The 15873-nt window shown below is 39.0% G+C and overlaps 1 protein-coding gene across 5 annotated transcripts; it reads left to right on the forward strand.

Annotated features, from left to right (window-relative positions):
* Nucleotides 1-6314: 6314 nt before the first annotated feature.
* LOC101163535 (protein tyrosine phosphatase type IVA 2-like) lies at nt 6315-12544 on the forward strand. Of its 5 annotated transcripts, none has more exons than XM_023951714.1 (9): nt 6315-6436; nt 7934-8076; nt 8158-8284; nt 8437-8977; nt 9051-9143; nt 10378-10508; nt 10635-10709; nt 10793-10881; nt 12271-12544. In XM_023951714.1, exons 4-9 carry the CDS (start codon nt 8882-8884, stop codon nt 12345-12347), a joined length of 561 nt encoding a protein of 186 aa, XP_023807482.1. In that variant the 5' UTR covers nt 6315-6436; nt 7934-8076; nt 8158-8284; nt 8437-8881; the 3' UTR covers nt 12348-12544. The 5 variants fall into 5 exon arrangements, with proteins under 5 accessions (XP_023807482.1, XP_020569099.1, XP_023807484.1 ...); XM_020713440.2 differs by having other exon boundaries at nt 7934-8072; XM_023951716.1 differs by having other exon boundaries at nt 7937-8076.
* The last annotated feature ends 3329 nt before the right edge of the window (nt 12545-15873 follow it).

Genomic DNA, 15873 nt, shown 5'->3' on the forward strand with positions numbered 1-15873 from the left:
ACTTCATGGAACTGTAGTTGTTCATGTTCTTCTTAGCAGGCTTCAAGCTACGACTTGCAAAAGCCACGGGGAGCAGCTTGCCCCCATGCTCCTGGGACAGTACAGCCCCCAAGCCTGCATGGCTAGCGTCTACCTCCAGTACAAAGGGTTTCTGAAAGTCTGCATAAACAAGAACAGGAGTGGTTGTTAGAGCAGTCTTCAGTTCCTGAAAGCTTTGCTCACACTCTGTGTCCCAGAACTCATCCACAGGCTTTTTAGGCGTCTTACCCTTTCTTCCAGGAGGGAGGAGCCTAGCCACCAAACGGTTTAATGGAGAGGCAATCTTTGCAAATCCAGCGATAAACCTTCTATAGTAACTTGCAAACCCCAAAAACGATCTGAGGTCAGCCAGGTTAGCTGGTCTTCTCCAGTCACGGACTGCAGCTGCTTTCTCTGGGTTGGTCGACACCCCCTCAGCAGACACCACATGGCCCAAGTACTTCACCTGCTTCTGAAAAAACTGGCACTTTGAAAGCTTTACCTTCAAACCCTGTGCATCTAAACGGGAGAAAACTTGATCCAAACGTTGCAAATGTTGTTCAATGGAAGAAGAAAAAAACGATGACATCATCTAAGTACAACAGCACAGACTGAAAACGACAGTCCCCAAACAGTCTTTCCATGAGGCGTTGAAAAGTGCTAGGTGCATTGCATAAACCAAAAGGCATACGATTGAACTCAAATAAACCAAATGGTGTGCAAAAAGCAGTTTTGGCCTTGTCCTTTTTAGCCACCTCCACCTGACTGTATCCGCTGGCCAAATCAAGTGTCGTAAACCATTGTGCTCTGGCCAAGGAATCCAAGGACTCGTCGATTCTTGGCAGGGGGAATGCATCTTTCCTGGTTCTGGCATTCAACTGCCTATAGTCTGTGGACCCACATCGTCGGGTCAACGATGCACTTTGAGGGGGAGAGATGTAATGGGAGTCACCTGTAGGTGTCTCTATACCCCTTGTTCAGAGGGTATAAAAAGGAAGTTGACGTGTGGTTGCTATGGTGCTGACTTCCTGTGAGAAAGCCGGTTAGCTCAGAGAGCAGCGCGAGTTGGCTCGAGCAAAGAGTGCGGATCACGGCAGAGGTAGATCCTGCTTTACTGGGGGTTTTAAAGACTGGTCGTGAGGTGTTGCGACGCACCAGTGTTGGTAAACTGTGCCCTGCTGTCCTGTTTAAGTTTATGTTTTGTATTTTGTTTGTCCGCTCCTCACGGGGCTGTCTCAGCGTGATTGACTAATCAAGTGCAGGAGCGGACTATTTACCCTCTGTTCTGTTTGTCATTTTTGTTGGTCACTTCCCTTAGGTTTCACCCCGCATGTTATTTTGGTGGGTGCCGTATCCCACCGAGTGCTGTGCATCACAGTTATATTGCATGTTTTTACTTTTTTATTGTTGTGCATGAACTGTGGTTTTTTTGTCTGCATGTTCCTGTGGTGTCATTGATACGGTCAACATTGTTATTCTACTCATGACGGGGTTTTTGTATTAATAAATTTTCGTAACCTGCTTTGTGGTAGTTTTCCTTTTTTGGCCGCCTGCAACAAAACTGCAACGTTATTGACACACAGGTAGAGAAGAAGCGGAGTGACTTTTTAGCCAATCATACTGCAGAACACAATGCACGACGCAAATCCATGAAGTAGCGAAACTGTGAAAAGTAAACTACGTTATGGCAAGGGATCACTGTATTTCCAAATAACTTTTGGTTGAAATGATGGACAAATGTCATCATCCAATCAGCGACGTCCCATTGTTCCTACCCTTTCCGATTTCTATATATTAAAAAAAACATTGCGGAAAACAAAATTCACAGAAATCCAAACTGAATCCTAAAAAATGAAAAACAAGAAGAAAAGTTAGGTACTTGTCAGGAACTGGTGGTGTAGGACCCAACATGCAGAAGACTAGACTTGGTGGGTGAAACTAAAACATTTAATAAACTAAAATATGACAAAACCATGGGAGCAATTTAAGAGTGACAAAGGAGAACAAATGACCTGGGGCCTCATTTATAAAACTTTGCGTAGGATTTGCGTCAGAACTGGCGTACGGATAAAACATAGGACGTGCGTACGCAAAGAAATATTCGGATTTATAAAACCGTGCGCACGCACATCCTACGGATTTTTCCCTTAATAAATTACAATTAATTCTAAATGTAGCGCAGCTTTTGCGGCTTCATGACACGCCCATAGTTGCCCATAAACAGTCCGTGCGACGCCCACAATTTAATATTCATTGATTGCAAAATCATGGCAAACACAGAAAGGAAATCAAAAAAACATAACTTCACTCAATGTGAAGTAGAAGTTGTCGTTGGCGAGGTGGAAAAGAGGAGAAAAATGTTGTTTGGAGGGCACAGTGTGGGCATTACTAATGTCAAAAAGGCACTTGAGTGGCAAACGGTGGCGGACGCCGTAAATGCTGTAGCCTCACAACCACGGACCGTGGCCGAAATGAAAAAGAAATGGTCGGACATCAAAGTCGAGGCAAAAAAACGTCTAGCGCTCCATCGTCAGAGTGTGTCTGCCACGGGTGGGGGAAAGGGGACACCGGAGATGACCCTTCTTGATGAGAGACTGGCGACAATTATTGGGGAATCCCTATTAAGTTGAGTGGTGACTGAGGTGGAGGGGGACACGACGTGCCAGATGCACCAGGAATCCTAGTGTTGTTAGGACTTGAAGTGGGACTGGCACAGCGTGGTTCCTCCGAGTTCTCCTCTGTAACGCCGGGCCCAAAAGAATGCAAAGGTCCAACAGGACGGCTCGAGGAAGTCGGAACCGGCTCATAAGCCACTCGTCCTCGTTTGCCAGCAAGTCTTCTTGCTGTCTAAAGATGCGTTCACTCTGAATTCTTCCATTTGCCACATCTTCTAAGAGCACAAGATCAGCCATTGTGCGTCATTACACATTGTGATGGGGCATTTTATTTCCATCCATTTAATTGCATCTGACAAGCTACAGATGTCGGTAATAATCGACGTGGAAATGGGAATTGGTTCAGCGCAAATGTAATTTCTTGTTGCTTTCTGAATGGTTGAGACATACGCCATACATTGTTTTATCAAAAATAAAACAAACTAAATGCATATGCATGAATACTATAATTCCGTAGCTTATGAAGAAATGTTTTACTATGAAAACAACTTTCCCCAGTGGACAATTAATCTATCTATCTATCTATCTATCTGTCTGTCTGTCTGTCTGTCTGTCTGTCTGTCTGTCTGTCTGTCTGTCTGTCTGTCTGTCTGTCTGTCTGTCTGTCTGTCTGTCTATCTATCTATCTAATTGCACCTATATCTGCTCCGCCAGATGGACACATTGACGAGAATATCAGTTTTGTACATTATTTCGTTCTGTTAACTATATTATTTATGAGGATGAATTGCACAACATGCCAACATTGCAGAACATATTTCACTTTTCTTTTTGCAAATATGTGTTCATTTGAATTTCTGTTGTAAGTTTCGTTTGATTTCTTTTGTTTGTTTCACTGCTGAACGATCAAACGGATGTTCGTGTAGGCTGTTAATTGTAAGACTTGCTTTGTGAAGTCTTCATGTTATTTATGAGAGGCAGTATTGTCATTTTCACTTTCACGTGTTTCTTCCATCTGCCGATGGTGTCGCCATTTCTCATTTCACCCGTTTTTTTGCGTACGCCTGGGTCAGAGCTTGCGTGAAGGACCGCACATTTTCCCGTCAAGTTTGCTTCTTATAAATATCAATTATTGCGTAGAGAGTGACGTACGCCTTCTTTTGTGCATACGCAGCATTTATAAATGAGGCCCCTGGGGGATATTCCAGAAAGCATGTTTAAACTACCGCCTGAACTTGCTTACTCTGGGTATGTTGGTTCCAAAAGACCGGATATGAGTTAGCGTGATTACACTCGACTTGGTACCCCTGGGTTAATGCGTGTGCACAGCAGGTACATAAAGACATTCTCAATGGATCGCCGATTTCCAGAGTCACCATGGAAATGCGTGGAGAAAAAAAGAAAGTGCTACACTTCAGTGAGCCTGATCAGAGATTTTAATGACGGCGTATGAAGATTATACGACCATCAAAAAAGTAATATGGCTGCATTATCAGCAAAAGAAAGAGTTTCTGCTTGGAGAAAAATAATGGACAGAGTAAACGCACGAGTTTCTGACCTTATATCCAATTACATCGTGATATATATATATCTTCTTTCACTTTTGGCTTCTCCCATGAGGGGTCGCCACAGCGAAACAACCCTCCCTTGAGGATGAGTCGCATGGTTAACCTGGCAATGTTTTACGCCGGATGCCCTTCCTGATGCAACCCTCTCAATCCAACCGGGCTTGGGACCGGCACAGCACCAGAGAAGGGAATGGGGAGCAGCCTGGAGTCGAATCCAGGTTGCACGGACGGAAGACGCTGCAAACCAGCACGAGCCCCCTCACATTGTGATATATATATATATATATAAAACTTATAAAACTTAAATGAATTGATTCAGTTGGTAACAAGAATTTGAGTTATATTTATTCAACCTAATTTCTTATGTGATGTCTATCAAACTCAATAATTGTTTATAAAACTCAAATTTACATATTTATCTAACTAAATGTCATATTACTCCAATTCAATTCAATGTTTTTCCATATTATTTATTGTACTTCTTGAACTCTCATATGTCTAAATTAGCGGCTGCAGATTTTCTCATTTTTATAAAATTAAAATAAACAATACAATGCAGATTTACAATATTAACATGACTCTGACTGTAACTTTAGTTCTTCAACCATGCTGATGCACTAGGGGTGCTATATAACATATTTAGACAAAAACCTACACTTGTACCCAAACCCTTCCAGACAGGCAAAGGGAATGGTATCCCACAATTCCTTGCGCTGCCGATCTAACAGCAGCACCAAAGTTACATCTACTTAAATGAATTAATTTGAATGAAAGTAATGTAAATGTCTGATAACTATGTGTTATTTTTAAGTTGACTGAACTCGAAAAAATATTTATCTTAACTGAAGCAAATAATTAAGTTAGATCAAAGTATAAAAGTTTATCTTTCCAACATCCAAACGTGGTCTTATCACCCTCTCACGGTGGAAAAAGTATTATCTGAGCTTCTTCATCCACTAAATCATCTTCAAATGGACACGTCATGCTGCTTCACCTCTCTGAAAACAAACTAACCTTCAACTAAACCTGCTCCAGACCAGGTTATGTTCAGAGAATAGTTGCTATTGCAACTTGACATTCCCTGAAACATACCTCTGTTTTTGGAACCGAAAGCCTAAAACTTACCGTGGTAACTCACATAACCTGCTTTTTAGAATACCCCCCAGATGTTTAAAAAATATCAGACTTATGTCGCTGCTACTGCCATGGGTGGACCAAATTACCAGTTTACTGTGAGGAAAAAAATCTTAAATAAAACCAGTTGTATATAGTTGTGTTTATTTAATATTTGACTAATTTAAAAAAAAAAGTACTCTATTAGATATCTAAAATATCCAAAGATTAGATTGCAACAAGTAGATATGTAGGAGACATAGATATCTTTTAGAACAATACTGTATTTATTGGTATATAGATTTAAAATAGACTTGTCTGAGATTTCCAGAAGACAATGTTAGCTATAGGGCTGCATGATATGAGGAAAACTTGAAATATGTGATATTAGTGATGACTATTGTGATGACGATATAACCTGCGATACATGAAAACAAAACAAAAATTACCAAACACATAAATTCAATTTCACTACAACAGTTTCATTTAAATAAGAGTCAACATAACTTAAATTATACTCCTTATACTCCAACATAAAAGGGCTCCATCCGTTGGTCAACAACGTGAAGGGGTCCATCCGATTAGTCAAATACATAAAAGGATTTATTTGATTTGTTCAATTCTTCAAGCTGCCATAAGATTGTTTTGGAACATTTAAGGTAACCATTTATTGAAATTTTTGCTGACTTCTGGGATGTGCATATTGTACAGCTTGATTTTGCAATAACGATAAATTTTACGATTTATTGTGCAGGCCTAGTTAGTTATCTAATAGACATCTTGTGCCCAGTGGAATGACTGAATTTCAAAAGTGAGAGTAAATCTTATTCAAGAGAGCAGATCAAATTAGAAAGTAAAAGTTTTTTTTGTTTTGATTATGGTGATGATTATTATTGTTGTTGTTGTTGTATGGGTTATTTGTGTTGCTGCAGTTTTTTTGGATTATTTTTGTTTTGATCAGAGCAGAGCGAATCCGTGATTTTATTTTTGAAAGCCTGGTTCCGGAAGTGGTCACATCCATTCACTCTGGCTAACGGGTCTTTTCTCCTCAACATGCCTCCTTCGCAGACACGTCTGTATAACTAGGAACGTCTGAATTTCCCCGCGAATCTCTTGTGTTTCGTAAGTAATGACCTTTTCATCTCTTTCGGCCGACGTCGACCCAGATGTTACGGCTGTGGATGCGATGATGCCCGTGTTAGCAAGGTCACTGTATCCTCTGTCTTTGGGCTGTTATCGAGAGCCGGCGAAGGCTGGGCTGTTAGCTTTGTCCTGGCACGGAAACGTGAATTTTGACCTGTTTTTTTTAGAGACGGGTATTAAATTGCCGTTTGACAGATAAAAGAACATTTGTATTCTACAATAAATTATTTATACTTTCTTGCTTATTATGACAGTGTGTTCTAATGCGTGTTAAATTCCTTTCGTTGACCCATATTTAGCGTTAATGTAGCACTAGCTTAGCTAGCGGCGTTTGTCTGATGTCAGTTTTTAATTTAGCCGGTAAATTTAAAATACCTGCTTACTGTCATTCTTTGATATTGGCGTTGTTTTATTCAAAAGTTAATCGGAGACTGACGTAGTTTCGCCTTTAAACCACTGCAGTCTGTGGAAAAGCAACATAAAAGTGTTCTGAAAATTATAGTTGGTGCTTACTTTTAGCCTTTAAAAACACGTGTGAGTTAATAAAGGTCTTACAGCATATACAGCGAAAGTGTCAGGGTTTTTTTGTGTGTGTTTAGTGTCGTAAACAACTGAAAGAGAGAGAAAAGATTTGTAATAATTAACCGTTTGATCATGGAAAAACAGCGTCATTTAGGTGCGTTCAATTGGTGCTAGGAAACTGGAACGTCAGTGATTGTATCAACAAAGAATGGAAAAAGGTGGTAGGGTTTCATAACCCGTTACTTTTAGTTGTTTTCATCTAAAAGTAACGGGTTTGAAAAACCACAAAAAATAAAATAAAATACTTTTAATTGGTGCTTTTAATTTTACTACAATTGTGGAAATGTTGCTATTTAGTTGTCCGTCATTGTTTTGTTAAAAAAAAACAGTTGGTTGCTATAAAATAATACCATAGGTGGTTATAAGACTCACTACCCATCTTAAGTTTGGTAAACTAAGCATTTTGTTGAATTTAAAAAAGTAAACCTACTGCTAAATAAAAAGTGTCAGTTGGCAGCATTTATGGATTTCTATTGTGCAGTTATTCAGATTTACACAATCTTTGCATCACAACAGACCCTTCACTCGGATTCAAATCTTTTGTAGACTTTAGAACAAGTTAATAGTTGCTTTTTCATGGTGGAAATCTGCTGTGTTTGTCACAATCTGTTGAATGGAACCTGAAACTAAATGTGCTACATTGTGTTCCCTGTCTGGGGCGAGCTTTGTCCCTATTCTAATCGATGTCATTGAAGGACACCAATGACCGTAGGCCGACATGAATGGAAGTGCTTTAGCAAACACGCTTAGCTGCTTTAAGTGGAGCAACAATATATATTATGTATTTTATTTGGTATTTGAGGTAGGAAATACATGTTTCAGAGAATTCCTGATGTTCCAGATAGTTTGTGGAGTGTCCAGCTAACTGGAGTGTGTTTTCATTTCTGCGTGCAGCAGGTCAGGTCTAAGCCAGCCGGTTGTCAGCGGGAACCCACAGCAGCAGCCGCGTCGTCATCAATGGTGTGTCTACATCCACGAGCCGTCACATTCTCCTGTGTCCGCTCAATGAACCATCTCCTCAGCTCTCATCAAAGTCGGTAACCATGAGCACTCCTGACCGTTCCCAGCTAGAGGCTGCTCACCGTCATGCAGGAAACTCACGACTCTGTCTCATTCAGGCTGCACATGTATGGCGTTTGCGAAGCTCGGAGGGGAGTTTTGCCAAGCTCAGCACCTGCTGCTTATTGTGGACAAGTGAACAGGGGGACGCCAGCTCGGCACAATCACTGCCATTCACTCAAACAGGTCAGCGGCACAAAGGCTGGCGGTGTTTTACTGTCATCCAGTGGAAACAAGTTTCAATAAACAAATGGTTTAATAGGAATTAGTTATTATTAGTGATTATTAATAGGATCTTGTTTGGCCAAAAAGACTAATGGTTAACTCTATGCTCACAGGTTCTTACTGCCATCCTGTTCAACCATATGAGGACAAGCCAAACCTCGGTCTGCGGCCTGTCCTGGCGAGAAGGGGAGGCCTTGGTTGCAGCTTAGAAACATTTGTTCTGTCTTATCTTACAAATTCCTTCTTCTGCTCTGATTTGAGTGGGTCTTTCCTGAATGGGCTGACTGGTTTGAAAGAGGAGGAACAGATCTTTTATCTTTTTTTTTTTTTTTTTTTTTAATCTAAATATCTGTCTGCAGTGTCCTTAAGTTTGTATGAAGTTCTCTTCATCTTCAAAGTTTTTTTTGGCAGACTGTCAAAGATTGTAATTTTTAACTGTAAAACACTCTGATTTTTGTCGCTATTCTTTTAAGAGATAAGAGAAAAGATCAAATTGTAATTGAAGCTCCAGACTCAAAGTGTTTTGTCAGACTTCAGCTGCTCTAACTCTGTCTAAAAATGAACCGACCCGCTCCCGTTGAGATTTCCTACGACTGTCTGCGATTCCTCATCACCCACAATCCTACTGACGCACAGATGGGAAAGTTTATAGAGGTACTATTTGTTTTTAAATCTTAAATTGTACTAGAAGATTCAAGTCTGACATGCTTTATGTTTCAATCTATAGGATTTAAAGGCATTTGGGGTAAACACTCTGGTGAGAGTGTGCGCTGCTACCTATGACAAGACACCCGTGGAACAAGAAGGCATACAAGTGCTGGTAGGAAGAGATTATGGTGATCAGAACCCAAAGAAATCACAATAAAAGTAGTGTCATAACTAATGTCACCCCGTAAACCAAAGAAGAAAAAAAGAGATGTAACCAGTATTTAAGCTCTAAACCTGCAACAATCAGTTCATGTTAGATTTCTGCTGATGCAATGCATTCTACAGAACTCAACCACAATTAGAAGTTTGATGAAGTGTGTTACTCCTAACATTGTTGCTGCATGAAAGGGAAACAGGACTAGAAAAAAGGTCAACAAAGACAGAGAGAAGATAGAAATGTGCATTGCAAGTTAAACCAGTTAAGCTTTGACCAACCAGGGAGTCTGATTTGGTAGTGACTTCATAAAAGTGCCAACAGTTTGAAAATTGATCGTGGAGGAGAAATGAATAATGGTTCGTGCCCGGCTGGAATTCTAGGACACAAAGTCCTTCATAAATCGGAATAGAGGTGCGAAAGAAAAAGCCTGGAGCGAGATTTATGAGACTTACCCCGCTTTGACATTTCGCACCAAGCGTCTTCCAACTGTAGATGGCGGACAAGCGCTAATTTCGGGTAGGGACAGCTAAACACGCGTTTTAGGAAGAGTGTCACAAGCCCTGTGTGAACGCTGCATCATGATGTGCCAAAACGCTTGTGAGAACAGTGACATCTAGTGGACCCCTGAAGCTATAGCAACCTGTTTCAAGCACGATTGAAGGTTACAGGTTTAACTTCAGGTCATCAGAAAAAAATGTCACTGACGACAGGAAATAACACATTCTGTGAAACTCTGTTAAGCTAGACAAATTTGCATAGATCGTTGATTGCTAGTAGTGAGAGAAATGTAGAAAGTGTAGTGAGGAGTTTAACAGCTTTAAAAAATGATAAAAGAAAGCTGACTACTTTGCAGATTTCATGTATCGCACGTTCTTTTCAGAATGCAACTCTTGTGATAAACTGCATACATAAATAAATAACAGACTGTCTGTTGGAAGACACTTATGTGGAGTGGTATTACAAAAAATAGCACCAAAGTAGATGCCGTTCAAATAAATGAGACTTTTTAACCAATTGAAAACAACATCAAAATATTCGTTTATTAATTAAACTAATCCTAGATTGTCAGATAATACACAGACCAGTTGGATCTAGGAAGTGTTTTTTAGCCCTGCAGCTCTTTGTTTATCTACTTCAGCAGCTGTATGTTGAGCTTGTAGTCTAAATGCAGTCTACACCGTCTCCCCAGGACTGGCCTTTCGATGATGGTTCCGCCCCACCAGACCAGGTGGTTGGGGACTGGCTGAACCTGCTGCAAGCAAAGTTTAAAGAGCAGCCTGGCTGCTGCGTGGCTGTGCACTGTGTTGCTGGACTGGGACGGTAAATAGGGAGTTTTTAAAGATTGTGCAACCTGTTTTCCCATGAATGAAGGCAATATTTAAACATTTATTAAGTGTAGTATTTGACACTTGAATGACTGTTTCTGGACCTCTTATGTCTCCGTAGAGCACCGGTGCTGGTGGCTCTGGCTTTAATCGAGTGTGGGATGGAATATGAAGATGCTGTTCACTTAATAAGGCAGTGAGTTGGACTATGACATCACAGAGACCGGCCATTTTCTAAAAGAAGACCTACTCTGATTGAAATGTTTGCTGTTTCTGCAGAAAACGTCGAGGCGCTCTGAACGCCAAGCAGCTGCATTACCTCGAGGAATACAAGTCCAAGCTTTGCCTGCGCTTGAAAGATGCTAACGGTCAGAGCTGCTGTATACAGTAGGAAGCTGACACAAAATAAAAGGGAACTTTTAATCACATTTTGTTCTCCTGCTCGTTTTATAGCTTCACCAAAATATGTAGCAAACTCCCTGAAATGCTTTGCATGTTAAAGTCGGAGGATAAAAAACATCTTTGTTGGTAAAGATATATGTTGAATCCCAAAGATTTTCTCTGTCAGTGAACATCACAGCTGCAGTTTGAAGCTCTGCCGATGTTTTTCAGAGATTCAGTTATGCTTTTCCTAGAACCCATAGTTCTTCCAGTACTGAATAAATAGTCGGCATTATATGGCACGGAAAAGACAGTTCCTTTTTACATCATCCCCTTTTGTCATTTTTGTTTTTAAGTTTTGTAATCAATGTTTTAATAAATAAAGCCTCCATCCCACCAAACTCCAACATTTGCAGCTCCACCAAAAGCATATGATAATCTTAAAAGAATGTCCAACATTAGCAAAGTGCAGCACTTGTGCTATATTTAACCAGGATGACCTCTGCAACCTGCATCATGTGACCATTTACTACATTATATATACATATATATGTTAGTTCTGCAACAGGGAGTAAAACACGATGCTAATATGATATAATAATTTGTACAACCTGGTTTATTATCAAACTGCAGCTCATAGTATTCTATAAATCAAAGTTTCATTCTCCCGTCTTATAGTTGCTGTGATCATTTGGAAAAGAAAAATTGTGCTTTCTGTAAATGATTCCATCTTTCTAGGCTCCACTAAAGTTAAAACACTACCTGGTTCCTGTTTGTCAGTGTAATTCTGGGTAAATCGACTTTCGTTCTGCGCAGGAACAGAGAACCAAAGCGGGTTTGTGGCACCACGCTGCTGCTAGTGGTGCAGCTATAGTTTCTGTTTGAAGTGCTGTCATCAAACATGCATTTGGTGGAACTGGAGCTGGAGTTTCTTCTGACTACCGTAGTATTTATTAAGAAAAGGGCTTGAAAACACGTAGACGTTTGCAAGATTTCAAGGATTTTTTTGGTTCCATTGTGAAAAAAATGGGATTTTTAAATCCTGCATAAAAGCAAATTTGCATGGAGAAAAAGGAGGCAGGATGCTTGGATGGGTGAAGGTTTTTGTAGAATATCCTATTCGCTGTGGAGCTTTAAGTCACTGCTATTCAATGAGTGTTTTCAATGCTTTTTGTGAGGGAACTTTCATGGAACTTCCTGCTCACACCTAAACACACTGTTCAGTGATAGTCTGCATGACATCAGTGTTCTCTGGGGTGCTTTGTTTAATAACCTTTAAGAAGCAGATTGAAAAAGCACATCAATAGAAAAATGCTGCTGTAGTGTCAGTTTGTTGTCACATTAATAGATCAATTTCTCAAACACTGTTTCTGTAGATACAACAACAGAACCAGCTAGATCTCCAACTGAAACCTCAGTGTCCATGGTTTTATGGCCCTCCGGCACTCCGTAGTTCCTCAACTTACTGCTGTGCTCTCGACTGGCTTCTGCTCTTTGTGCTTTTTTGTTTTCTGATGATTTTCTCTCCTTTTGTGTCTTGAGCTGTTTGCTCTGGATGTTGATGAAGTTTTCCCTTTCTTTGTGAAGAGTCTGTTCCTTTCCAGACAACACATGTTCGTCTTGGATAAATAAAAGTGTTTGGTGCCGCCACTCTTGCATTGTATTCACTTTTTTTTCTCTCTTTTCATTTGTCTGTAGAAAAATTGCGTGTAGAAAATATTTATAGGCAGTTTTCCATTTGAATAGAAGATTTGTTTGTTTAACCCGAGAAGATGCAGATCAAAACATGATTATGAAATACAAGTGCATTTGCACATTCAGAGCATACATTTATTTGTGTATATGAGCTAGTCAAATGTTAGGTCCACAAATAATTTGGATAATCCCAGAAGGCTTTCTAGAGTGAAAAAAATAATATTCAATATTCAATCTAAGGCAATTATTTCTTTTGACTTTTTGCAGCTTTTTTATTTTTCATTTGAATAAAAACACATTATCAAAGTGTTCTTTGAATATCAGCACATTTGCATCTACTCAGCATAATTCTAGACATAAAAGTTCATTAACATATTCAGAATAAATGGTTTTTGTAGAATAGACCCGTGTTGCATTAGTGTGGAGCGATTGGTTTTTAGGCGGAATGGTTCTGTTCATCCAAATCGGATGATCGCAACACAAGACCGTCCAGTTCAGCAGGTCTGCTTCAATGATTCATCTCACGTGGAGCTGAACCCCGTGACCTCTGTGAGCGGGGATGCTGTGATCATGAAGCGCTTGGAAACATCGCATGGAGCCAGGAGCCGGCTGAATGTAGATTGGCTTTATTGACTGACCTGACCGCGCACACAGGAGTTACCCTTGAAGCTCAGGGACACCGTGGACAAACTGAAGCTAGAATGGACATGCTCACTTAATCTACTTCTAGTTTATGTAGGCGCTGGAGTGTATATAAATACAGCAAGGCTAATTCAGCAAAAATCCTGGGCAAAGGAGCAGCTCAGTTCTGTACAATTGTGAGTTTAAAAAAATGTGCCAAGTAAATTCTGACTGTGCAACTTTTTACAATTTTAAACATCTGGATTGAAGGCCAAAAGAATTAATTTACTTTATATTCTAACAAAAAAACGCTGGTCTGTCGTGGTTTTAACTGAGGTTTTTATAATAAAAGGAAAAACGAAACTTTTCAAGTATGTTTTCTCCGTAAGAATTTGTTTTTTAAACTTCACTGCTGTTACCAAAGCTGCTACCAAAGTCCATTTTTAAAGTTTAATTGTAATTGTAAAGTTTGATTTAAAACGGCTGCTGTTCATTTTTGTTTTGGAATACAAGTTATACCTATAGTGACTTAGATTTTCTTTCTCCTAAAAGGAAACGTTTCTTTTTCTATAAGAAAAAATAGCAAATGAGCTTCATTGACAAATCTCTCCAAAACATTTCTGCCTCCTAACATTCATGGACGGTCTCATCCATGTTACTGATGTAGCCACCTAAAACAATCAATCTGCTCTCCCTACTGATTATAGTCCAGATTATTTCTGCTCCAAAATCCAACCAAGTACGCAACGTTTCCAACCCATGTCTGAGATGATTTATGTTTGGAAAACTGTGCAGTTATTGCTTCTGAAATGTCACTATATTATCCTCATGTCTACATGATTATTTAAAAGAGCTATGTTCTTTTTGCATAGGTAATGTTTAAAAAAAAAATATTTTAAGCACAAGAGAGAATCATAGATGGAAGCTTCTTTTTCATCAAAAGTGGATATTCATTTAAAGCTAATAAAGTAATCCATTTAAACCTTCAAGTGTTGTCATAGTGACGTGCTCACATTTTCTAGAACTTTCTCTTTTACCTGTTGCAAACTGACCGGTAACAGCAAAGGACAGCTGATGGTGAATAGAAAACCGTACAGGTTTTTCTTTTATTATTTTAGAAATAGCTACCAGTTTTAAAGACTTAGATTCTCATTTTTTATCTGAATGTTATTTAAAATAACTGGTTGTGAAGTCAGACTGAATAAAGTCACATTTTCTCTCACCAGCTGGACATACAGAGAAGATAAAACCAGCAGAGAATATTTGATGAAATTTGTTTAATGTATGGCAGGGATTCCCTCATTAAAAGGTTATCTTTAAACACAATAGTTTACTTTAGTTAACTTTATAAAGGTCTTATTTCAAGGTAGTAGTTATTTTATTATGTAAATATAAAATGAGGGGACAGAAACATCGTCCCTGGCAGCAGAGATTAGAGATGCGCTAATCTGCTGAATTTCTGACAGCGGAACATTTCTAAGCTTGTTGTAAGCCACACAACACTGACGGTGTTCAGTGAAGTCGGTCATTTTCCTGTCTGGTATTACTACAGTATGACTGTAAGTTAGTATGGCTGAGCGTTAGCATGTTCTCCCCGTGCCTGCGTGGGGTTTTCTCCTGGCACTCCGGCTTCCTCCAACAGTCCAAAAACATGCCTCATACCCCGCCTTCGCCCAACGACAGCCAGGATAGGCTCCAGCAACCCCAAAAGGAATATAGCAGATTAAGAAAATGGATGGATGGAAAGAGAAATGTTGTATGAAATGTTCCTACAAATCACTGAAGTATTTACCGCATGTAAATGATAATAAAAGAAAAAGCCTTTTTCTCAGAAAAACGAATGGATCCTCTTGAATTTTAGGAAGCATGCAAACGTCAGAAAATGAGGGAACCCTCATTTGCTTTTGTCAACATATTTCATATTATTATTACATTATAATGTCAAGAAAATAGAACATTTTATTTGTTTTGTGATATTGTTACTACTTTTTTAATTGTATTTTCAGTGTTATTTATTATCTATCAGCTTTTTTCTTAATAGAGCTATGGCAACAAGGTATTTTCCTCTTTTATGGATCATTTCTATTCTATTCTATTCTATTCCGTTCTGTGAATCAATATTTCAAATAGATTAGATACATTGTATTTTTATTCTCCACAGTAAGAAAATGCAAAGTTCATCTGTGTGTTTATTGGTTTTCTTTGGCAGGTTTCTTTTGTCACATTTAGATCTGTTTTGACTTAATTTTAGATATCTTTATTCTTTTTCTTTTCCGATGGCAAAGTGTAGATGTAAGTGTATCTGTAAAATTTCAATTTTTCCAAAAGAAGCTAAAAAAAAATAAAAGAAAAAGGATTTGAAAGATTATCTAGTATATTATCATGCAGACATCAATCAGTCCCATTTTAATAGTTTATTTTCTCTATATTTTAATTAGAAAGACAGCACCACACACTTCATTCCTGGAGTAGTGTGAAATCTAAAATAAAAAAAAAGAAAAATACCAAATAATTTCTTCATTACAAACCTATGCTGCTCATCACCGAAAGAGGGCGCTCTTTGTTGAAATTGTGTTGATTAAATCCTGAAAAATCTGCTGTGATTTTTTACTATAAAAAGTTTTATACAGCTGTTTTTTTATATTTTTTTACTACTAAAAAAA

Source organism: Oryzias latipes, chromosome 22, assembly GCF_002234675.1.
Source record: "Oryzias latipes chromosome 22, ASM223467v1".
In the NCBI taxonomy this organism is placed as follows: Eukaryota; Metazoa; Chordata; class Actinopteri; order Beloniformes; family Adrianichthyidae; genus Oryzias; species Oryzias latipes.